Source organism: Eublepharis macularius, chromosome 9 (genome assembly GCF_028583425.1).
Source record: "Eublepharis macularius isolate TG4126 chromosome 9, MPM_Emac_v1.0, whole genome shotgun sequence".
NCBI classification, from domain to species: Eukaryota; Metazoa; Chordata; class Lepidosauria; order Squamata; family Eublepharidae; genus Eublepharis; species Eublepharis macularius.
Genome location: NC_072798.1, coordinates 78,720,942 through 78,745,494, shown reverse-complemented (window position 1 = coordinate 78,745,494; position 24,553 = coordinate 78,720,942). Strand labels below are relative to the sequence as shown.

Sequence of the window (24,553 nt, the reverse complement as noted above, 5' to 3'; positions counted from 1 at the left end):
TGTTCATTGAGTGGTCTTCTGTGCAGGCACACATCCCTCCCTCCTTCCCTGCTGTCTGCTCTTTTTCTTTTCTTCTTTCTACACTGGTGAATTAGGGAACTGAGGCAGGGAGCTGCTCACCCCACCTTTTATAGCTGCGCCTGGAGGGAAAGAGAGCAAAAAAGGCTAGGCGAGCATCTTGCACCTCGAGGAACTTTGGAACATTCGCGGCTGGCCTGCACATGCGCAGTTCCCATGTCTGCCTGCACAGAAGATCACTCGAAGAACGACAGTTACAGGTAAGTGCAACCCTGTTTTCTCAAAGTAACGCATAAGGCTGAGAAAACGGAAAGCTGTGAAGTAATGTTTGCCCTCTGTAACCAGCCTAATACCCGCAATGCTCTATTTTGCAAAAGAAATGGAAGCCTTTGCACATTGAGAGGCCACTTACCCAATTAGCATATGAAAAGCAACATGGCACATGGCACTGTACTTGTATGAAAAATGTACATTTTTAATACACAATTCTTAAAAAAGTATTTGCACACCCTAAACATATCATTCAATTCATCAACTATGAAACTGGCCACAGAGACCTCTGTTTCTTTCCTTACCTTAAGCACAGTTACCACTGCAGTGCTGATCACAGAGAGCAAAAATCTCTCGGTTGTACATAGCCTTAATGCTGACATTTGTACTGTACTTATGTTATACTTTAAAAGTGTGGACCTTGTGATCAAGAGATCTACAGCTGGGTTTTAACTGACTGTGACACCCTTACACACCACAACCCACCTTAAAACTTCTCCTATTGCCTTACCTTTTAATTGATTCGGATGGGAATTCAAAAATATTGCAATAGGCATCTTTCAGATCAAGCAATTTCAGGATTTGAGGAAATCAAGCATTTTTCTAAATGAAACATAGCCCCCAAATTACAATTCTACTAATCATCAACATTTTTATTCAGAAATTTAAAAGCCAGTTTGGTGTAGAGGTTAAGAGTGCTGGACCCTAATTTGGAGAACTGGGTTTGATTCCCCACTCCTCCACTTGAAGCTGCTGGGTGACTTTGGGTCAGTCACAGCTTCTAGGAGCTCTCTCAGCCCCACCCACCTCACAGGGTGATTGTTGTTGTGGGGATAATAATGTGATACTTTGTAAACTGCTCTGATTGGGTGTTAAGTCATCCTGAAGGGCAGTATATAAATCAAATGTTGTTGTTGTTGTTGTTGTTGTTAAAACATGACTAAAATCATTTGACTCTCTCAAGGCTCTTTTTCTTTCCACTGCTTTAATCTTGCATGCCTCCTTGAAACAATGCTTACGGCAAATGTTTTCATTTCCGTCCTACTTTTGTATTGGCAAATAAAGGTAAATGATACAGAGAATACTTTTTTTTTTTTTACAAAGGGGTACAATACAGTGTTTCTTCAGAACCATGTATTGGTTCAGAAGAACCAATTGGTCTTTCAGTGTTTCTTCAGAACCACATATTGGATCCAGACTAAATTTTCCACTAACTTAAAGGATATGGTAATTTCCAGCAATTTCCCTTTCCTAGTGTAAACTCCCCATTTGTCTCATGGTGTTCCTGTGGGGTCCTGTTTCTGAGGAGCAGCATTTTAGGGAGAAAGGGGGAGGTGGAAGTAGACAGAAATGCTTCCTGTGTGCCAAATATTTAGTCTCAATCCAACCCAGTGCCCTAGATCCTGCCATCTTTTTGCCAAAAGTGGATTGGTCCTCATATCCCCTTCCTCTTTGGTGGTCAAAAGACTCTGCTAAAGCTGATATTGGGATTCTTGGGCCTTGGGGGGAATAAAAAGTAATTAGGGATGACAGTGAGTAAGGAACTGTTGTGAGGCAGCAAGAATAGTGTTGCAAGCCACTTTGTGGTTTCCTCTTGGGTAGAAAAGCATGGTGTAAATGCCTCAGTAAATACTCTGAACTTGGCCCAGAATGTGGATCAACAAATCTGCACAGTGGGGCCAGACATAGAAACGGAAGATCAAACAAATTTGGGTGGAAACCCCAGGTTTACAAACAAGTCCCAAGATTTCTTTTAAAAAATAGAGAAACAACTCTCACATAACCAGGTATTTTAAAAAAATCAAGGAGTAAACAAGGGGAGTGAGAGGAAAGCTGCAGAAAGAGAGTTGAGGGGAAGCAATGGCAGATGCTGGGGATGGAGGGGGGAAGGATTGGGGCGAGCAAGAAAACATCAGTGATGGAGAGAGAACAGGAAGTGACAGGAGGAGGGGGAGGTAGAATGCAGGGCCGGATCAAGGGGGCAGGGGGGGTAGTCTGCCCCCAGCGCCGCCAGGGAGGGGGCACCGGGAGCAGCTGCTAGCTGCCGGAGCGCGCAGGTGGCAGCATGGGCAGCCTCACAGCCCCCTGCACTGCCTTTCGCCTGCCCCGTGGGACAGGGGGCGGCCAGCTTGCCATGCACCCCCTGTCCTGCAGGGCAGGCAAAGGGCAGCGCGGCCACCCACGCCATTCGCCTGCCCCGCAGGAGAGGGGGCAGCCGGCCGCCTACTGTCCTGCGGGGCAGGCGAATGGCGCAGGCGGCCTCGCAGCCCCCCGTGCTGCCTTTTGCCTGCCCTGCAGGACAGGGGGCACGTGGCAAGCCGGCCGCCCCCAGTCCCGTGGGGCAGGCGAAAGGCAGCACAGGGGTCTGCGAGGCTGCCCGCGCCATTCGCCTGCAGAGAAGCGAATGGCGCTGGCAGCTTCCCAGCCCCGCATGCTGCCTCCGGCACCCCGCATGATGACATCACCAAAATGACATCATCACGCCGCGCCGGGAGTGCACGTGCGCACAGCGGGCGTGTGAGACCAGACTAGGGTTGCCCCGGGCGCCAGCAACCCTAGATCCAGCCCTGGTAGAATGGAGAAAAGTAGGGGGCAGCAGTGAGGTGAGTAAGAGAAGAGGAAGCAGAAATGTGAAGGAGAATAGGATTTCCCCTCCCCTATGAGTTCCTTCTGGGCCCCTTGCTAGTCAGGGTCTGTACAATGTCAAATGCAATATTTTGTCAACACATAAAGGGCATTACTAAGGCCAACCTTCCAGATCTTTCATGAAACTATGTCTTTCTGATATTCCACACCCTTAGGATAGCCTAAACCCCATTCACAGGCACGTGATATTCCTGCCTTCTCAGCTAACTCCAATTATCCACATATTATAGTATTACTTATTTTCATAATGAAACAAGAGTCCAGTGGATAATTGGAGTTGGCTTCTTTCAGCATAACTTTTTGTGACTCGGAGGCCACTTCATGAGAGGCAGCTGATAAAGTGAACTCAGATTACAAAAGCTTATCCTCGGATAAGGTTTGTTTGAGGAATGTGAAGCGATGGTTCCCAGACCTTCCAGTCTGAAGTTCTCTCCTAAGACTGTAACTACTTTTTTACTGTGGTATCTTCACTGCCATCTTCACTCCACCACATGAATGCACCCCATTTCTAGTGTGACTTCTGTCCTACAAAAGAATCAGATATTTACCCGTGAAGCCATAACACTGGTTAGTCAGTAGTTAATATACTTCATGCAAGATTTTTGTGGTCTCTTGGGAGAAATGATGTATCAGATACAAACATTTATCTCAAAATGATTACAGGCTATATCATATCTAAAATAATTTTAGAGGATGTTTTAAATTAACTCCTGCCACAGGTTTTTTAAGATATACTGTAAAACAGGACTACTGAAATGGAAGAACACATGCACAATTGTTTCTTTGCATACATTTTGGTAAAATCAGAGAAATCTTAATGTACTTTTCATAAAAGTAGATTCCTAACGTCAGTTTCTGCAAGGCTCAATTAACACCTATCCATCCATATACAGAATCCCATGACAGAATTACATATGAAAGTAAACTTGGTCTGAGTAGCTATCTGCTATTGTAAACAAGATTGAATCAATAAACAATTGAAAATATATAAATTAATTACAACTTAAGCAGGTGTGTACTGTACTGTAAATCATGGTGAAATCAATGACAACCTACAATAATGTCTGTTATTTATTCTGCATGCACGTCTTTTGTTCTTTCTTGGTTTTAATCTTCCATTTCTTAATTTTAACAACATACATAGTTCTTTCCATTGTAATAACTGCACGAGTTAAGCCACTTCACAATAAAAACATACACATCTGCTTAAATTAGTGCTGTCTTGCTTTTTACAGTGGTTAATAAATTGTAACCCACTTCTCTCTCAAAGCCATGTTTTTCATCCCCCTACTCTTCGCTTCCATAACTTAATTTCACTGTCAATCATCTAGATCTTAGCTACTTAACTCCATATTTGTGGGAACTACCACTCTTTTCCATTTAGAGCTGCCAAGTTTTTACTTGTGTTAAAAGTTGGTGCTCTTATTAACTCCACTTGTTTATTTCTCACTACATTTTTGTAGTCTTGTGATGTTCTTGTTTACTCAGAAGTAAGCCTGCTGTGTTCAGTGGGCTTTATTCCTAAGTGAATGCCTAACTGCATCTGGGTAGGTCGGGAGTTTTCATATTATAGGTAAATTCATTCTTAAATTGGTCATTTTCATTTCTTTCTTCAAGAGCTATACATTTATCACTTGTTCTTTACTTCTTCAGCTCCTTGATCAAAAGTCTGTTTCTTCCTTCTCTTCTCTGCAGCCAGATACATAACAAGGTGTGTAGTCTTCAGCAATGCATAGTGTTACTCTTTGTGCTTGCTTGGTAAATATGGCTACTGTGACATTTGAGGTTATAATTAATGCATTATATGCAAGCTAAAGGTCTGAACAGAGCCTCTTGTCTCAGATGGCTTAGTGTATTGGAGGAAAACACCACCACCATTAGCAGAATGGATCCACAGGATCTAACCCTAAGGGTTATGTTAATGAAAATGACTGAGGTGGATAGAATAACTTAAGTTTTATATGAGCAAGATTCAGGTCCAGTAGCAACGTGAAGACCAACTAGATTTCCAGGGTATGAACTTTTTAGAGTCAAATCTCCCTTCATCAGACACTGATAGGTCAGAAAGATAGGTGTCTGATGAAGGAAGATTTGATTCTGGAAAGTTCACATCCTGGAAATCTAGTTGGTCTCCAAGGTGCTACTGGACCTGAATCTTGCTCTTCTACTATAGCCCAACATGGCTACCCACCTGCAGTTAGTTTTATCTGTGTGTTCTATTTTTAAAGCTAACAGGAGGTGTAGCTGTAATTCTTAACCTCAATTATCTGTCCTCTCAATTGCAAGTACTGCCTTAAAATCACCTGAGCATCATACTGATGATATAATGGATGTTTTTGAATAGCCAAGGAAGGTGCCATGTAGAACTCTTATATTAGTCTGGTGTACACTTACTTGAGAGGAAGTTCCACTGAATATACTAGAACTTCTGAGTAAACATGCAAATGGTTGCGTTGTAAGAGATCACAAGCAAAGAACCAAAAATCGTGATTGTCTTCATAAAAGTTCATCAGGGTTTCAGTAGGTACCTCTTAATTTAGTCAGTTTATTCAAGAAACCCGTTTTCTATGCCGCTCCCATTTACAGCAAATTGATTTTCAAATGATCTGCTTCTCAAAACACCATTCTGAACAACTTGCAAGGAACTAATAAAAGTCCCTAAGCAATTTAAAACTGTTCTAAGTCCTTGGTCAATAACCTTCTCAGCATCTCCAACTTTAATATGTAATACTCAAGTTCTAGCCTTCAAAACTGACCCTCATTTTGTATGTCGAAAATGTAGTTCTCAAAGACTATCATGCAAGCCAGGACTCCCTTTCTTCAAGTTGCAGTGAAATAACAGGTCATTCAAGGGTAGGAGAAAATTGGTATCACAAACTCTTATTAGACTGGACCCGTTATGTTGCTTGATGAGTTTATATTTTGCATTGATATATGCTACCATCTTTTATAGATATAAAATGTTAACTGTGATCAAAATGTAATTTCAGATGCAGATGGAACTAGAAAAAAACATCACCAGGGAACTAGACCAAGGTATGTTACCAAACTGCATGCTAGAAATTTTAAAACTTCCTTCAGTGAAGGTGATAATAGTAGTATTTTCCTGTACAAATATAAATAAATGAAATTCTTTAAAATTCCCAAGATATGTATTACTACTCCATGAAGATGTCGGTCTTCACTGATATAGACTTCTGTATTTTGTCTGAATTATTTTAGAAAACTGATTGTTGTCAGATAGCTAGCACCAAGGTATTGTGTTTTGCTCCATATTTCCATGTATCAGTCTTGAAAGGGATGCATGAAAAATTGCACATTTCATTATATTGAATCAATATTGCAGTAGTTAGTTGTTGTGGATTTTCCGGGCTGTATAACCGTGGTCTTGGCATTGTAGTTCCTGATGTTTCGCCAGCAGCTGTGACTGGCATCTTCAGAGGTGTAGCACCACTTGTAGGAACTACAATGCCAAGACCATGGCTATACAGCTCGGAAAATCCACAACAACCATCGTTCCCTGTCCGTGAAAGCCTTCGACAAAATATTGCTGTATCTATACCTACCCAGTGACAGATACAAGGGGTACATTGATGCCAAATTACTGTCACTTATCTACCAAAAGTTTTTGAAAGCCTACGTGCTGTGTTCTGAAGTTGTACTACCGTCTCCTAAATGCAATTATAAGGCAACTTTTTTGACAGTCCAGTATAGGGTTGGGTGAGTGTGTGGGTGGGAGATAACTGTTGAAAATTACTTGACAATTCTGAAATATCTGGCTTTTGTTTTGTTCTTATAAAACAAACCGTTATCATTCAATATTTTCCATGTTTGTTCCACCAAATGAACCATTTTAAGAACTGTATACCTTTCATTGTAAGGGTACTACCTTGAATATCAGATCAGTGCTTTTTGTAAAGCCCCTTGTGAAAGCTTAAGATTTTCTTTTGTTTTTCAGCCTCTGCTGAACTTGATGCTGGATCTGTGAGAGTATCCCCTGTAGGATCACTTGATGGATCTTCAAAAAAGTTAAATATGGAACAAGATCAAGTATCAAAGGCAACACAGCAGTATCTGGATGTGCTAAAGAAAAATTACATGATTTAAGTCTGTTGTAAACTTGTAGTTTTATATAATGGCCTGAATACGTATGCAAAACTTCCTATAGTTAGAATTGTATTATATGTGTATGTGTATATGGCAATAGCGATTCCACCTGCGCTAATGCAGTGGTTCACAGGAATCAGCAGCAAGTGAAGCAGGTATCAGCCTATTTGGATTATAGATACCTATTTTTTTTCTCATTCAGAATAGCAAAACATTACATCTCCAGAGATGTTAAATTATCCTTGTATAGCAGACAATAGTTGTCTAAATAAATAAAATTATATCAGTGGTTGGACACTGTATGTTGTCTTAACCACATTTAGATTATGCTTTTCAGAGTTTTTAAAGAATTGCAATTTAAATTCTTATTAAACATGAATTGCATTGCATAAGTGCTAGGTTCCTTATCTTTTATAATTGGTAATTCGGGAGGGGGAGAAATAACATAAGGTTTCCAAATTTGAATACTCCCAGCCTTAATGCAGAACAGAGGAACACAGAAATAATTTTTTCACTGTTAAGCCCATTTTAGGAAGAGCCCTTCTAGACAGGAGGGGGAGGAAGACCTCATAGTAGTGTTAAGTATAGGCGGAAAAAAGGACTTAACTCAAATTATGGTATTTATAAAATTATGTAGAGGGTAGAAAATTGAATAGAGGTTTGTTTTCCTCCCATAAAACTAGAACTCAGGAGCATATGAGTTTATGGGAGAGATTCAGGATGGACGAAAGTACTATTTTACTCAATGAGTAATTAAATTGCAGGATTTGTTGCTATTGTACTTAGCGATAGCCACTAGCATAGATACCTTTAAAAGGGGATTAAGAGCTATTCAGAGGCGAGATCAACTATAGTTACTAGCTATGGTGACTAAAGGGAACCTTCACATTGAGAGTTAACCCCTGAATTCCAGTGCTAGGCTAGGCAACAAGAGCCAGGGGAGTCCTTGGCCTCTATGCTGTATTTGTTAGCTCTCTAGGGCCACTTTGTGAAAAAGGACAGGATACTGGCAGGGCTCCTTTTAGCTTCCCTTCTCAACCTGACTTAACCAAGGCTGTGCAGGGAAGGGGGAAGTCTTTCATCTTGGTTCTTTTCAGTTATCTTAGGTCCTTGGTAAAACCTTTTCCTCCCCTCAATAGAAGCGGTGAAACATCCCGGAATTGTTAACGTGCTTAAGCCAAGATGAAAGGACAGTTTTCTTTTTAAGTATGCATCTGAGCAGGATACCGTTCTCCCCTTTTGAAGTGATTTTTCTCCCTTATGTTGCCATATTTGATGACTTTTGTCAGCTCGCTAAGGTTGCTACCTCTGATATCATGATCAGTATTGAGAATACAAATTCATTGTCTAGTCTTAATATTTTATCTTGGATTTATAATACAGAAATTCCTTGTGGTATTGCAACATTGATTACCTTTTATTTTACAGAAAGAGGTAATTTTGAAAGGTAATAAAATTAATCCTATGGACTTTGTCCAGTAATATTTCTAGACTTAATTCTGAGGATGTGGGCTTAGGACAGAGCTACCCTGTGTCACTTAATTTTCTAAAAGAACTTCAGAAGCAAACAATGCTTTGTATGCCACTATGAAAAGGTGAAATAGTTAAAAGAAAGAGTTGTGAGTTCCTGCTTTATGAATTCAATAGGGTACAAGTGACTTAAGTGTTCTTGTATATGTACACTGGATACTTAACAATCTCAAATATTTTAGTAAGATGTAAATTTTAATTTACATATCAAACCATCGCTGTCAAAATAAGAAGTATAAACTATCCAGCTAATTACATACAACTTGTAAAAAGTAGCCATGCCAGCCTATAAATAGTTCTGTACAACTGGAAATGTATGAAGTCCTGATGCATATCCTTGTCTTTATTTTCTTCAATGCACAACTGAGTTCAAAGGTTCTGCTCGAATGTTCCCCAAGTCAAGAGCCGAGTCTGTCTCTTCATCAATTTCTCCAATTACAGCACTGTAAAAGGAATGAAAGTGCTACTGGTTAAAAGTATATTCATCTTTGAAATAAATTTGATACAGTGGTGAAAAATATTTGCTATTTTAAAGTGATTTGTTTTAGTATAAGTTAGAGTATGAAAGGACCTAAGAAATTGTGTGTGAGAGAGTGAGTGAGCAAGAGCTTTATATCAAACTGCTTTATATCAAACTGGTTACCGTTCAATAAAAATACTTTGAAAAGAGTCATTAATACTGTCTTGTTACTTCTTACACAATTATTCCTGTTAGAACCAGCTATCAAAAAAGAAAAAGGTCTAAAAGAATTTAATAACTTGCATTTGGAGTAACTACTAGTTTAACAAAGAGTCCAGTAGCACCTTTAAGACTAACCAACTTTACTGTAGCATAAACTTTCAAGAGCCACAGCTCTCTTCATCAGATGCTACAATGAAGTTGGTTATTCTTAAAGGTGCTACTGGACTCTTTTCTATTTTGCTACTACAAGACTAACATGGCTAACTCCTCTGGATCATTTAACAATGCTGGTTATCTTTTAGTTTATCTCCTGTCCTCAGACCCAACGCTGCAGCAAAATAATCTACTGAACTTTTTATTATCCCTTACTGGGAAGAAACATGCTGGATTGGATTAAGTATTTTGAAGGAGAACGTCAGACTGACTGGACAGAAGACAGTGAAGTGACTGTCCAGGAACAAACACCCACCTGGCCAGGAGACTGATACTTGACATTTATTGTTGTAGTAATACAGAAATGTAGAAAATACTGAGAACAAAACCACTAGCATCAGGGATCTTAAGGTGGGGGAAAGAAGTTTCTCCTGCATACATTCAATATTCCTACTTTAACATAGCGGCAGTTATATCATTCATGTCAGTCTATGGATTACATGCCATGGAAGATAGAGACCCCTGTACCCTCACAGCAAGAAATCCACATTCTTGGTTGAGATGTATACAATCCCCTGGTTGTAGTTTCTATTGCTCAGAGTGTTTTCTGTCAGCAAACTTTTTATAGTCCTCTTTCGCTTTGTCCAAAGTCTTTTGTGAATGGGTGGAAAAATCACATATGAATGTTCCTAGACTTATATCACAGTTTCACAAATGCTATCCTGAGAAACCAGGCCCTTAAGCGGAAGGGCCATCTTTAGGGGGGCAGTAAATGTCATGTCTGCACCTCATCCATGCCATTATTTTAAGCTGAGCTGTTACTGTGAAACATTGTTTGATGCTGTACCTTGATGCCACATTTCAAATGTCATAATTGCCTTGCTTTCACAGGCCTACTAAAGCTGCAGGTGCCTTATCTAAATACTTTGAAGCTCCCAAGGCTTCTGACCTTGCAAACTGTTTGTTCTCATGAATCACTGTTTCAACTTTAATCATGCCTTCCTGGTGTCTAGATGGGGTATGTAAACTATGCAAGGAGTACCAAAGACTGTTTCACGCCGAAAGCTATGTTTTACTATTGGGAGGGGGGATAAGCATTTGGGGTCTATAAGAATGGGTTTCACACTTCTAAGTATTCCTGTCAACCTGCTTACTGCTTGCTTTCCTTCTGAGCAATCCTATGGACATATCTGTGGATTTGAAATGATTCCTGAATAAAAGCCTTTCAACCAAGAAAAAAAAATGGCAAGGAGGTGCAGACATGACAATTCCTATACTACAAGAACTCAGTCTGAGAGAGCTCAGCAGAAGAAGCCATTAAGATTTTATCTAATTTTCAAATAGAGCAGCTATCTCCAAGAGCTAGATACTTGATTTCCTACTACAATGTCAGTTGCATTACTTTAAAAAAGGCTGGACTTACACATTATCGCCTCTTACGATGTACAATCCTAATACCACTTGTTCCACTCCTTGTGAAGAACTGAATACTCTTTCATGGCTTTCATCCAAAATCAAATTGATAGTCTGATCAAAACCTTTGAGAGTTCCCTAAAAAGCATTAAAAATTAAGCATTTCAAAACCAAATGTTTGAGTCTCAAGCACCATCTTTATATAAGCAACACTGCATTTACTATGTCATCAACACATACAGTTCGCTGAAGCAAATTATTTTAAAGTACATTTTAAGTATAACTTCTTTAACTGAATTATTTGTGTAGTTAATTTTCCCCTGAGCATCGTTCACAAACACAAAGGGAAAACATGCTACAGTGCAGGGGGGAAAGCCTGTACCTTATAGAAGTTTTAGATTTGCATCCGGTAATGCATTCATTGTTATGTATCAAATTATTTCATAATTTTTGAACAAAATTCCCAAGTTTTAAGGAAGGAAACCTTTGTGGAAGAGACTTGTTATTTCTTGTCAATCTGTGTTAACATCTCCACTGAAGTAATCAACAAGATTTGCGCTTCTCTGAAACAATTAGTTTGCAGTCCATACATGTGTACTTAAATGTCCTATTGTGTCTCAAGTAAGTGTGCTCAAGATCAGGACTTCAGATTGGCATGGCACTACTGAAAATATGATGATCACTCTCTACACAACTCTTAAAGTATTGCCTTCTTCCTGTAAATATAAATTCATACATTTACAAGTGAAGATGAGTATTTTTCTCTTCTGTCTATTTAGTTGTGGAATACTTAAAACTATGAGCAAAAAACTGTTCGTTCTGCAGATCAAGTTTCTGATCAGATTTCAAAAGACGAAGTGAAAAACAGCAAAGAAACAAGAGTTTTAGAGAAACGGTTACATGAATGTTCAGAGACTTTTATATGCAATCTAATAAGATCAGGAAGTTCTTGTTACACATTAATATCTCTACTGAAGCTTATTTTTATTAGTCTATTTGAGGTTTTTAAAGATGCTCTTCATTATAAATAAATCTCAAATACAATCTGTATTGAAGATCTGTAGGCCAATAAGCAACCAGGCTATTATAATAAAGAGCAAGATTTGGGTCCAGTAGCATTTTAAAGACAAACTATATTTCCAGGGTATGAGCTTTCGAGAACCAGCTCCTGGACCCAAATCTTGCTCTTCTACTACAGACCTACATGGTTACCAACCTGAAACTATTATAATAAAGTAAGCCTAATTATATTACTGCATAAGACTGTGATCTATGCAGACTAAACCTATGTGCTATCCAGAAGTGCCACTGAATTTAACAACTCAAGGAAATTCAGTGTTATCATAGGCAGAGTTGCTCCCTTCTAAGTCCATTGAAGTCAATGGCTTAGAAAGGTGTACAATTGCTTAGGATAACACTTACTCCAAAGTATGCAATCGAAACTGCTTGTGCCAGAATCAGTGGGACCTGCAAGTTTGTCCTAACACAAAACAACTTGAGAAAAGGGGAAAGGTTATATTTAAAAGAAATTCTTACCACAATCATTCGACCATCTGAAGTAATTACTGCAACAGTACCTGATAATTCATTAAAGAAAAGCCTTTTTAAAGATTCAGTAGAAATAATAAGATCGTTTGTTCAGCCTGGGCCAGTATGATAACAGTTAATTCCTGACTCTGAGAAGTACCTGTCCGTTTTAAACAGGGCTGAAGAGTTTTAATCTACAGTGACGTTTTCCAAAGCAAGAAAGCTAAAAAGGATCCCCAATGGTAAGGGAGGCAGGCATAGCTATTTAGTCCTCCCGATAACTGATAAAAGAATGAATTTTGCAGTACACACACATTCATCTTTGGTTTTCGTAGTTATGTGTATCCATTGTTTTCTGCAGCATTTTATTCGCACAACAGCCCTATTAAGTAACCTTGTAAAATAAATTCATAAATAACAACAAACTGAGATTTGGAAATGCTCACAACCCTCTCCCCATCCCCTCACGTAATTCAAACACAAGCAACATTGTGTTGTTACACCTAACCTACAAACTTTTTCTCTTGCCTCCAAATCAGGATTAAACAGGGGAGGGGGAGAAAAGGCCATACTTTGTTATTTAGACAAAACAAGAAACTATGGTGCGCCTTGAACACAGAAGAGGTAAGAGAGAAAAGAGGTAAAAGAGAAAAGCCTTCGACAATATATCGAGAAAAAGCACAGCTGCAAAACTGGCATACAATACTAATAATTACACTTATATACCCCTCTCCCAGACAGATTAATGGCCCACTCAGAGCCAGTGAACAAGATCAGTGTTAGTATTGCCACAGCAGAGCTGGGGAGCTGAGGCGGAGAGGGGTGACTGACTCAAGGGTACCTGCTCAGCTCATGACAGCCGGGGGATTTAAACTGATTGCTGATGAGTGCTGATTCATAGCCCAACTGCTTAACCGCTCTGTTCACTGCCTTTTAATGAAAACATTTGCAATTTCCCACTCGTAAGTCTATAGCTGAAGAATAGGGTTGCCAGCCTCCAGGTAGTGGCTGGAAATCTCCCAGAATTACAACTGATCTCCAGGCCACAGAGAGCAGTTCTCCTGGAGAAAATGGCTACTCTGGGGGGTGGGGTGGACTTTATGGAATGCTGCCATGCCAAGGTCCTTTCCCTGCCCAAACCCCACTTTCTCCAGGTTTCACTCCCCAGATCTCCAGGAATGTCCCAACTTGGAGCTGCCAACCCTACTGAAGCAGGTAAACTTAGGTCTGTTGGTGTTGCACTGCCCTTGGTGTCACAGGGCTCTGGCTGCTCCCGAGGGATGTTTTTCCTTTCTATCCTCCCACCAACGTATTTTGCTCCTACGGTCGTTTTAGGAGCCCTGAAAGCTTCCGAAGGGATTGCGATCATTAAGGATCAGGCGAATAAACCACTCCTTTTGCACCTGGGGAAAGGCGGGGCGCAGAAGAGCTCCCGGACGCGCATCAGCGCTGCAAGAGCAGCCCGTCCCCTAGTCGAACACAGCCCTTTCAACAAGAGCAAACCAACCGCCGCTCAACTCGTCCTTTCCTCCAATTGGCTGCGCCCGCACGGAAGCCCAGCCTTTGACAGGGCCCGCCCACCTAAGTTGGAAGAGGGAAGCGCCTCGCACATGCGCAGAACAAAGCCAGATTTCTAACCGTTAAAAAAAAATCCCGTCGAATGTTAGCCAACCGCAGGCATCGTCTTCCCACTCTGGCATCTTCCGCGGCACCCATACAAGGCCATGAAAACTGACGGCATAAACGAAACAGCAACCACTGAACTGAATGTCCCTAAAGCCATACCACCACCCTGTTCTTTCACGGTTTCTGAAATCTCAATCCAGTCAGCGGAAGGATACGATTAATATAGTTTTCCAGAGCGGAGGTCATGGCGACGACTCCTGCAAGTCTTGGTGTGCACAGAAGAACTCAAATATTCAAACGCAAAACACACGCGACCATTACAAAAAAGCTATATCCGGGACCAACTGTATTCACTGCGCATGCGATTGGGGCACGGAGGTTCTTTGCGCATGCGTCACGCATCTCCCTGGGCGAGTGAAAATGTAGAAGGCGTGGCTTTCGTACGTTTGTCTACGACACTAGACGTCATCGGTGTTTGTCCGGAGTAATAACATGGAGGGGGGAATCAAGAGGCGCAGTTATTTAGAGCGCATGCGTATGTTGCGTAGCTACTAGGACCGCCTCCTTTTTAGCTGAAATTGAATGACACAAGACTACAGACTCTTTAAACTTCAGCGCTTATTCGTGACCAGAATATGCAGTGTTTTCAATTGGCAGGTTATAATATACACACACACACATTGCTGGAGGGACAATATTATAAGTGCTGTGGGCAAAAGGCGATGCAATGTCAGAAGTGCATTTCTATATTACACTTCTATATTAATTTCTGTACTTATGTATAAAAGATACCTGCAGTGTCTGTTCAAAACATCAGTAATAGGTTACAGCACAATTTTGCTAGCTTGGCATTCTAGGTTGATTAAATTTCCCACTAGAGGAGAAAAAAACTATTATAATTGATCCTTTAGAAGTTCTTCCCCCCACCTCCCCCTTTAAAGAAAGAACTTTCAAGTTAGCATTCCCATTGCCTTTCGAAATATATTTTGCGGTGAGGTTTTTTGGCTGTTTTATTCTACATAGAGTCTGTTCTATACAGTCAGCAGAAGAATATAATTGATAACATCATACGTATGCATCACACTGGCAAGGATGAGCAGGTGATATGCCTGATATTTATTTGTATATTTACTATGTTTTTGTAATGCCCAATGGGCTTAAAAGACTGAAGTAACTCTGCTTAGGATTTGTCTATAAGTCTCCAAGCAGTTTAACGCTTAAGCAATTCTAATTACAAAGTGGTGAAATGAGAGTTAAAATCAACCAACTAAATAGCAATAACCCCCCCCCCCCGCCCCCAAGAGTTAAAAGCATTCAGAGACCTTCCTTTCAAAAGCCTACTGGAGCAAGAATGTTTTTGTCTGTTTCCCAAAAGAGGCAGGAAATGGGGGGGAAACCTTGCCGGAAGGCATTCCACAGCATTTAGGCCCAGAAATAGGGTTACTTTGGCTTCTGGGCTTACTATGTGATCTATGCTTCTATTTGGTAGCCTGCTATTGCTGCTGAGGATGGAACCATTTTAAATTTGGAGGCTGTGGCTGAGCAGTCCCTAGAGTTGCCAGCCTCCCAGGTGATAGCTTGAGATCTCCCAGAATTACAATTGATCTCCATGCCACAGAGATCAGTTCCCCTGGAGAAAATGGCTGCTTTGGAGGGTGAACTCTATGGCATTATACCACGTTGAAGTATCTCCCCTTCCTAAATCCCGCCCTCTCCAGGCTCCACCCCTCCAAGGACTGCACAATGACATCACTTTGGGTCAGCTGGAACAAGGGAGTTTTTTAAAGTTTAAATCGCCCTCAGCAAAAATGGTCTCATGTGGCGTGGAAGGCAGTCTAAACTCCCCTCTGTCTGGAGATCGGAGTGGGACCACCGGCCATGTGACCATTTTCGCCGAGGGTGATTTAAACTTTTAAAAAATCCCCCCTTGCTCCGGCTGACCCAAAGTGACGTCATTGTGCGGTCCTGAGTTCCACCACCTCTTTTCCCAGAAAAAAAAATCCTGGTTATAGCATAAAGGGGGAGATGGGTAAGAAGCAGCTTCTCCTGACAGACAAGTTCCGGAAAAAGCTAGTGGTCTGGTCAAGAGTGCTTTTTGCTGTGTTACCTCATTTTTGTCTTTTTCTGTCTTGAGTCAGATCTGTTAGCGGTATGATAATAGAACTACAGCAGTGCTGGATGTGTTGGTGCAAATTTGTTTTGTCCTTTAACAACTAGTTTTTCTGTTTCTACATTGTTTTGTTTATAATCAAAATCTGCTACAAACAGAGTGCAGTATAATTCTTCCTACATGTAACTAAGATGATGAAAAACATTGTGACCCTAATATTTCAGGATGTAATGCCTTCTCAGTCAACAGTCCAATATGTCCTCAGCTAATGTTAGAAACAGCTTTCTTTGGTTGTCATAGCTTGTTTAGACTAGCAATAACACTTTAACTAGAGAGCAAAAAATGTTCTAACCCCCACCCCCACCCCCAATGGGATATACATATTAGTGAATGTTTTCTGTGGAATGCTAAAATTCTTTTGGAATGTAGTTAATACAAGACAAGTTGTAGAAAACTTGGGGCACACAAACAGGCAGTATGCCAAGGAAAAGGCTAGGCTAAAGTCTTTTCAAAGATGTATTCCATGCATAAAATTTTTGATTTGGGGAATTTTGGCAAGCTGTAAGGAAAACCAGATTGTAGCATTTTTTTATGATGGATAAAATGATATTCTCCTTTCCTCCTCTTAATTACCAAGCTGTCTTGATTCAAGATGCATAGCATGTTTTGATCACTTACTCTCTCAGGAACAGAGAATAAAATATATTTATACTTTTTTTCCCCACCAGCATTCTGTACCACTATGCTTACAAATAGAAATGCAATAAAATGACTGTGGTCTAGATGCGGCTTGCTTACCATGTCAACTCTTTTTCTACTTTTATCTACTCATTTCTACTTGAATAATCTAGGAACGTCTGAGGCTGCAGCGTTGCTGAAACTGGACAGGTGTGGACCTAATTGACTCCCTAGAAGATGCAAAATATAAGAACAGAATCTAAGTATAAAAATATGCTTAAAGTTACATTTGGAATGATTCATAGTATATGTATATATAGCAGCTTCCCACATACTTGCTTTAGAAGTATAGCATTAAAATGGAAACATGGTACAGTAAGCTTTCAGGAATGCTTCTGTACTGATATTCAGAAGCCAGCTTTATGGGCTGTGCAGTGGGTGGCATCTCTAACATGGTTGGGTGAGGGGCTGAAACAGAAGTTGAAGAGAAACTCACGAGCAAGGAGCAGAAGAGAAGACACAGGCCTGCAGCTTGTTTCCAGTCCTCCAAATGATTGGTCTTAACTGAGCCAGTGTCCAAAAGCATAACCAAGCCAAGCTCTTAAAACAGTATGAGTGCAAGAACTGTGGTGATGTTTGTAGCAAACACCATTTTTCATCTTGCAATCATGCAGAGGTCAAGCCAGTATTTGAATTAATGTTGTTTCAGTCCCATTTACTTGGGTTAGGTTATTGTTGAGTTTGAGTTGGCATTTTCATTTGTCAAGAGGTATAATATAAACTCTTAGAGCATAACTTTATTTCAGTATATACTAACCCTGGTGATAGGGTTCCCAGTTGCCCGCCAGTGGTATGCAAACTTCTGACAGTTTGCTGCGTGCGTGGCAAACCATCTGGCAATTGCCCACTGCCTGCAGGCAACCTGGGCAAGTGCACAGCGGCTGCTCTCCCGGTGGGGTGCAACAGCATCACTCCTGAAGTGACGTTATCGTGCCGACTGCAGGAGTGCTTTCATGCTTCACGGAGGCCAATTTTGGCCCCAAACAGGCCAGTTCTCAAAGAATCGACCCCGCACAAAGCACAGGAGCATTCCCACACAAAACACAATGATGTCACATCATCACGTCAGCACTGGGAGTGAACGAGTGAAGATCATTGTCCCAGTGAGTACCAGCCCCCCCCCCCGCCCCCGGCCAGGAGCACATGGAGACCTGACAGCCCTACCTACCTGTTAAACCATCTAAAGAAATGAGCTGTGAGTCACAAAAGCTCATACCCTACCACTGGACTCTTGCTCTTTTCTACTACAGACTACAAGGCTACCCATCTTGGTGAACTTTGGAATTAGTTACTGTGTTTCAATTTTTAAGTAATGATCTTCTCCATTGTGTAGTGCGTAATTATTAAATCATATCTGAGTTAGTTTTTGTAAATCACAAAAAAATATTAATGGACTTTTCCCCCTCAGTTTTTCTTACGATTTTGGATGATACATTCAGTGAACAATAAATATCAATCTTTTTATTTTCCTGTTTAACAGATAGCTGAAGGACATTTACTTTGATGGTTTATTTATCTTGGCATTCATTGTTGTAATGAAGAAATATGATTTTTTTCAAGTGGTCAAAGATCCAGTAAAATAAATTGCTCTTTCCATAAAAGAGCCCTTTTATCCTTTACATACTTCAGAATGTATTTGTTTTTAGAACACTTTTCTTCCATCTGCATAACAAAACTAAAACCAAGTCAGGAATTATACATGACCTGGCAACTATCCTCCCAGTTCTGGGTGCTGATCACAGCCACTCCAGCACTCAGGCAAGTGGGACACATCCCGTTTTGTTTTGTGAGACTGAAAGCTCTTCCTTTCCCAAAGGCCAGGTTTTCCAAGCTCCGGGTTCGTTTCTGGGGTGTACCCACACACAAGTCATGAATTCCAGACTCAGCTTATATAAAAGATAAGTTTATTAATTAAAGAGTGCTTGCAAAAGCATGAAGCGCTCTTACACAGGCAACAAGCATTAAAATAAGACACTCGCAGTTGCTAGATAATAAAACTGCCTGTCTAAAACTTAAGAGCTAGCTACCTAAGCATCTCTGTATGTTATCCATCGTTGCATATCTCACCCATCCTTTAGAATGCAAGCCCTCTCCCAAGCCTAGTTGCTTTGGCATAAGGACAAGCTGAGATGATGAATAGCATACAGGTTTCAGCTTCTCTCTGGCATATTTGCATCATGGTGAAAACCTAATCGAAGAAACCAACTTGGGAGCTGGGTGAGCTGAGAAGCCATCTTTTTCAGGACTCAGTGAATCACCTGGCAACTCAAGAACCAATCAGGGCTAAGCTGTTAATTAGTGTTTCAGCTGTGAGGAAAACTTGGGAGTTAACACAGAGTTCTTGGAGAACAGTCTTTCCAAGGTTGAATCTCTGAGGAACTCAGAGACTGCTCCACAGCTATTAGCTCTGTAACTACATATCTGAGCTAGGCCATGACCTGACAGTACTTACAGTACTAAACCTGAATTCAGCCATTTTCTTCCAAAGACCTAGTCTCAGGTTAGCAATTTCCTTACAGGAATCCCTGAAAATTTCTTTCTTGGTGTACTGGAAAATATGGAGTCTTTGCAGGATCTAGTTATGATCCAACTATATAGCCATGATTTGGGGAAAGGATGAAGGAGTCTGGAAGCAAGTCTGGTTACATCTAACAACGTATGAACTGCTGAAGCTCAGACAGTCACAAAAACTGGTTTAATTGCTGTGTTAAACTAGCAGCCATCCAACTCCAGGGTTACTAAGTAGCCAGCTATCAGAAGGGGTCTTTGTACTGGAAGAAGGATAACAATACAGATTTTTTAAAACCCCTGATGCTGCAGTTATCAAAGAAATCAGTAAAGTAATTCAAATATATCATGGAGAATTTGTTATCAGTTCAATTGTACTCTTCATTTTAAGAATTTGGCTAGAGAACCATTATTTTGCCAGTCCACTGAAGTTTTTGTGGGGCTTCAAATAAGCACATTTGAGGAAAGGTAAAGGTTAGCTGGGATCTTTACTCCATGCAAACTTTCTAAACAGTAAACTGTAAGCAAAAAATGTACTGTAGGCAAGTTCCAAATCATGCTAGAAGAACACATGTACATATGGTTTAAATTATTTGTCATCTATAACGAATCAGGAGATGAAAGGGACAGATGAACAGAATATGATCTGTGGACTATTATTATTTTTAATGTCAATAAAGGTAATTGATTTGATTCGAACAGAATATGATCTCTCAATGTGTTGAAGTATTGAAAAGAAAATGCAAAGCACTAGGAAAAATGAGACAGAAATTGGAAAATATAATTGTCCTGTCCCTGAATAGAATAATGCACAGAGAATGTCAATGTACGGGCAGCTGTTGATTTTGCCCATGTGAAGGGTGGCACCTGCAGAAGGCCCTGTTCAGATGAACAAAGTTGCCATGGTGGAATATAGGGAGAGACATGATCCCGTAGATATGATGGACCAAGACCATGGAGAGCTTTGTAGGTGATAGCCAGGATATTGAATTGAGCTCGGTAACTGATAGGAAGCCAATGGAGTCACTGTAGCCAATGGAAGTAATAATCATGGTTCTCCTAGCTCCCAATAATAGCTGAGCTGCAGCATTCTGCACCAACTGGAGTCTCTGAGTTAACTTAGAGGGGAGGCCAATGTATAGTGCATTTCAGTAGTCAAGTCTTAATGTTACCATGGCATGGATCCAGGTGGCTAGATTGGCCGTGTTGAGGTAGAGGGCCATCTTCCAGGCTAGGTTGAGTTTGTGGAAAGCATCTTTTGAAGCCACCTTAATTTGCTTTTCTAGCAGTAGGGCTGGATCCAGTATAACCCCTAGGTTCTTGACTTGAGTCTGCAAGGATCAGACAAACTCCATTGAAAGTGGGATGTCCTTCAAAATCTCCACCTTCTCAACCAGCATCACTTCTGTCTTGTCTGGGTTCAGTTTCAAGGTGTTTGCTTTCAGTCATTTGACCACAGCCATCAAACAGCGACCCAAGATCTCTACTGTATCCCATAATGATTTGAATAGCGAGATACAAAGCTGGGTGTCATTTGCATATTAATGGCATCCTGTTCCATAGCTATGAATGAGTTTTCCTAAAGGCTTTAAACAGAGGTTGAACAATATGGGGGATAAGACTGTGCCTTGTGGAACTCGTCAAGATAATTTTCATTCTGCAGATGGTTGTCCCGGACAGCTACCCTTTGAGTCTGTTCCAAGAGAAACAATTTAAACTAGTTTAAGGCACATCCGTTGATACCTCCAGGCACCTCAACAAGATGACATGGTTTGCTGTATCAAAGGCAGCAAATAGGTCCAGGAGGAGCAACAAAGAAGCGTGGCCTTTGTCTGTATTCAGGCGGAGATCATCAATTAATGCTACCAGAGCAGTCTGTGTCCCAAAGCTCAGCCTGAACTGAACTGAAATTTCTGACTGAAATGGGTCCATGACTGTATCTCATCTAGTGTAACTCTAAGTGAAATACCTGTTTGTTGAATCATTTTTCCTCTTTAATAAACAGTTACATGGATCTTCTTAATTTGCTGTTATAGTTCAGTGGTGGAAAGAAAATGGGTTTTTTTAATAGTTCACCTTAAAAACCAGTGTTTCATTTCCCTTGAAATACCATTTTAGATTTCTTTGAGGAGCTTGGACTCAAGAACTCAACTTCCCTTAGAATAGGTCATTAATTTGAAATGCAAAGCAACTTTCATAGAAAACGTATTGCATTCCACATCCAGTAGCATGATAGTACCATTGGATATGGCTGTTGTAGCTGCTTTGGAGTTGCTGTGAGAACAGGCCACTTCACTGGACTAGCTGGAAGAGATTCTAACCACTTCTACATGTCTGATAGCTAACACTGAACTGGCATGAAACATTATTTTATGTATGAGAGTCTCAAACCTCAGCTCTAAATGCAGGGTGAGCATCTAACATAACCGTAAAGAATCCAGTAGCACCTTTAAGACTAACCAACTTTACTGTAGCATAAGCTTTCGAGAACCACAGTTCTCTTCGTCCGATGCAAGAGAACTGTGGTTCTCAAAAGCTTATGCTACAGTAAAGTTGGTTAGTCTTAAAGGTGCTACTGGACTCTTTACTATTTTGCTACTACAGACTAACACAGCTAACTCCTCTGGATCTCTAACATCATTGTTTCCTTTACTGGCATGTGATATGATATAGCAAGGATTATAATCCTGTGCTTTGTATCTTGAAGGAAAGTGTATTACAATGTACAGTACCATGAATTTGATGTGGATTTTGTCTTGCTACCCAAAGTTCTCTGCTAAGGCAGTTTCCATATTGGAGGACTTAGCTCCAGAACCAGTGTTTGGATCAGCACCAACACATGTCCTCTTATAGGTCTCAGTCTATGGAGTTCAGTGCTGTGTAATTTGGGTGATCCAAGAAAAATTTCTGCTGCAGCTGCCCCCTTCTACTTATTGATTTGTTCTGGGGGCACCCTGCTTTTAAGCTGTTAACTCAAGTACTGTAGGATGACCCAACATAGGTCCACTCAGAGGGCAAAGTCTGCTGAATGTGGAAGTGTATGATATGTGCCCCTACAAACTTTATTTTGGGGTGCAGAGCTTTTCAACTTCCCCTGATATTTGTGTTTTGCTTTGCAAATAAGGAACTAGGAACTGGGAATAAGGAACTGGGAACCAACTTCAGCTTCGTCTAGAATGCAGAAGAGTTTTTTGAGGTACAGCCCCTTCAGGGATTTGTGCTCTTCCTTCACAAAAAGAGAGAATTTACTTTGGGCAGGAAACTGTGACGGAAAGAGCAAGGCAACATAATGTTTCAGCAGATGCAAGGAGGAAATGACCTTTTCCCCAGAAGTACTTAAATAAGGAATGCTACTTTAATCTCATCTCAGTTATTTTTGTATGATTAAGGTCAGCAGGGAATTGAAATCTTACGTATGCCCTGTATTCCACTTTAGGGCTTTCTAAGTGTTTCAGGTGGTGGTGCTAATGTCAAAGGCCATGAACTGTGACTGGAATGTTACACAAGCTGCAAATGTATTTCTGGCATGGAACTTCCCAGCAATGCATTCAGTCTTCTGTACCTGTGCAATGTTAGAGCAGTCATGCAATAGAATGCCAATAGCATTCTTTCTGCCAGTGTCCTAGTGCGGGCGCTAGACCCATTCGCTGCTAAGATTTCTGCTCCGCCTCAGGATTGTAAGTATGCCCTTGTCATCGTGGGGTTCCCGCTCATGCAGCCATCTCTAATTTTCCTACTCTGTATTTCTTAGCTCTTGTATGTAATCTTGTATGTGTGTGTAAGTTCAGGCATACGCCACACTATTAGAAAATACACGTTATTGATTGAATAATTGTAGTCTGCCTCTTTGTCACATGAATTTCCGAAAGAAAGGACCTTGGTGTAGCTGGTTGGATCCCCACTAATTTCAGTTCTGGACTGCTAGCTAATTCCCCATCCAAATAAAGAGCAGTTCCAGTAACAGATTAATGATGCATCTGGCGGGGAGGACTGTGGTTATCGAAGGCTTGTGCTGCAGTGGAATGTATGGTCTTGGTGGTGCTGCTGAACTCTTTTTGATTTTGCTACTACAGACTAACACAGCAAACTCCTTTGAATCTTTACACAAGCAAACTGATCCCCACACCAAAGGGAGCTGTCTGCATCTCCATATCAAAGGAGTTGTTTACATCCCCCCTCTCCTCCTCCCCCCCCTCTCTTCCTCTATATTTGGCCAGTTTCCTTCTGCCCTCCATGCATCTGACGAAGAGAACGTGATTCTCGAAAGCTTATGCTACAATAAAATTGGTTAGTCTTAAAGGTGCTACTGGACTCTTTTGGAAAACCCAGCTGGAATTAATGCAGCTGAAACGCCCTTAAAAAAAAAAACATCTGAGGAGATGTGGCAGTCTTTGAACACAAATTACATCCCCAAGAAATAGAATCCGCCTAACAAGCAGACCCCATGTGTATTCTATTTATCCTTGCAGTACTTTAGTTAGAGAACACCTGACCTGAATTTCTTTCCCATAATAGCGGCTGCTGGTAGCCTGCCCCAGGGGAGAGGGAAGAAGCCTAGTCATTTTTCAGAAGGATTCTTTTTAAGGGAGTATGTATGTACACCCATATATTTCTCTCAAGATGGGCTTCATTAGTGCCTGCCTTATTTTATAGCTTCCTGTTAAATTTACAGCTTTGATTTTTCACCTCCAAATCTGTGTTTTGCTCGAATCTCTATGCCTTAATACTCTTCTCAGACTTGTTTCTTTTTTTCTGTAGATATTTGCCAGACCTCCATAAAACTCCTACTCCTGGTTAATGCTATTATGACGTCCAGAATGGAAAAAAATATAATCTACAGTTTGTAAGGCCTGGACTTCTAATACTCCAAGGCCTGGACTTCTAATACTCAAGAAATTCTAGCTTTCAGTAACAAAGCCTTTCCTGAATCATTTTGCTTCCTCCATTACCATTTGGTTTTCTTTATCCATTTCCAGCATTTTTCCTCTCCTCTTTTTTCTCCACCTAACTGAACTCTGAGGAGGCTTCCTCTTGTGTTGAGATTGGCCAGGGGCCTATCTGAGAACTTCTTTGTTGTCTGTCTATTAGCACCTTAGTCTTTTTTAATGGTGGTGGTGGTGGTGGTTAATAACAATAGCAACAACAACAATTTCATGTATTTACAACTAACTACAACAAATCAAAGAAAGTATACAGATAAGATCAATTTCTTATTTCGTCGTTCT

At 40.7% G+C, this 24,553-nt stretch overlaps 2 protein-coding genes across 2 annotated transcripts in view; one reads left to right on the top strand and one right to left on the bottom strand.

Moving 5' to 3' along the window:
* Positions 1 to 8,786, top strand: part of LOC129335671 (ankyrin repeat domain-containing protein 26-like) — a 91,800-nt gene extending 83,014 nt beyond the window's left edge. The window contains exons 34-35 of the mRNA XM_054988416.1: positions 5,925 to 5,970; positions 6,893 to 8,786. Coding sequence (XP_054844391.1) covers positions 5,925 to 5,970; positions 6,893 to 7,041 — 195 coding nt within the window. The 3' untranslated portion in view covers positions 7,042 to 8,786. The remainder of the gene's footprint in view (positions 1 to 5,924; positions 5,971 to 6,892) is intronic.
* LSM8 (LSM8 homolog, U6 small nuclear RNA associated) lies at positions 8,746 to 14,330 on the bottom strand. The gene is made up of 4 exons (XM_054988417.1): positions 14,188 to 14,330; positions 12,356 to 12,396; positions 10,830 to 10,957; positions 8,746 to 9,014 (listed from the first exon to the last, which is right to left on the bottom strand). Exons 1-4 carry the CDS (start codon positions 14,216 to 14,218, stop codon positions 8,924 to 8,926), a joined length of 291 nt encoding a protein of 96 aa, XP_054844392.1. The 5' UTR covers positions 14,219 to 14,330; the 3' UTR covers positions 8,746 to 8,923.
* Between the last annotated feature and the right edge of the window lie 10,223 nt (positions 14,331 to 24,553).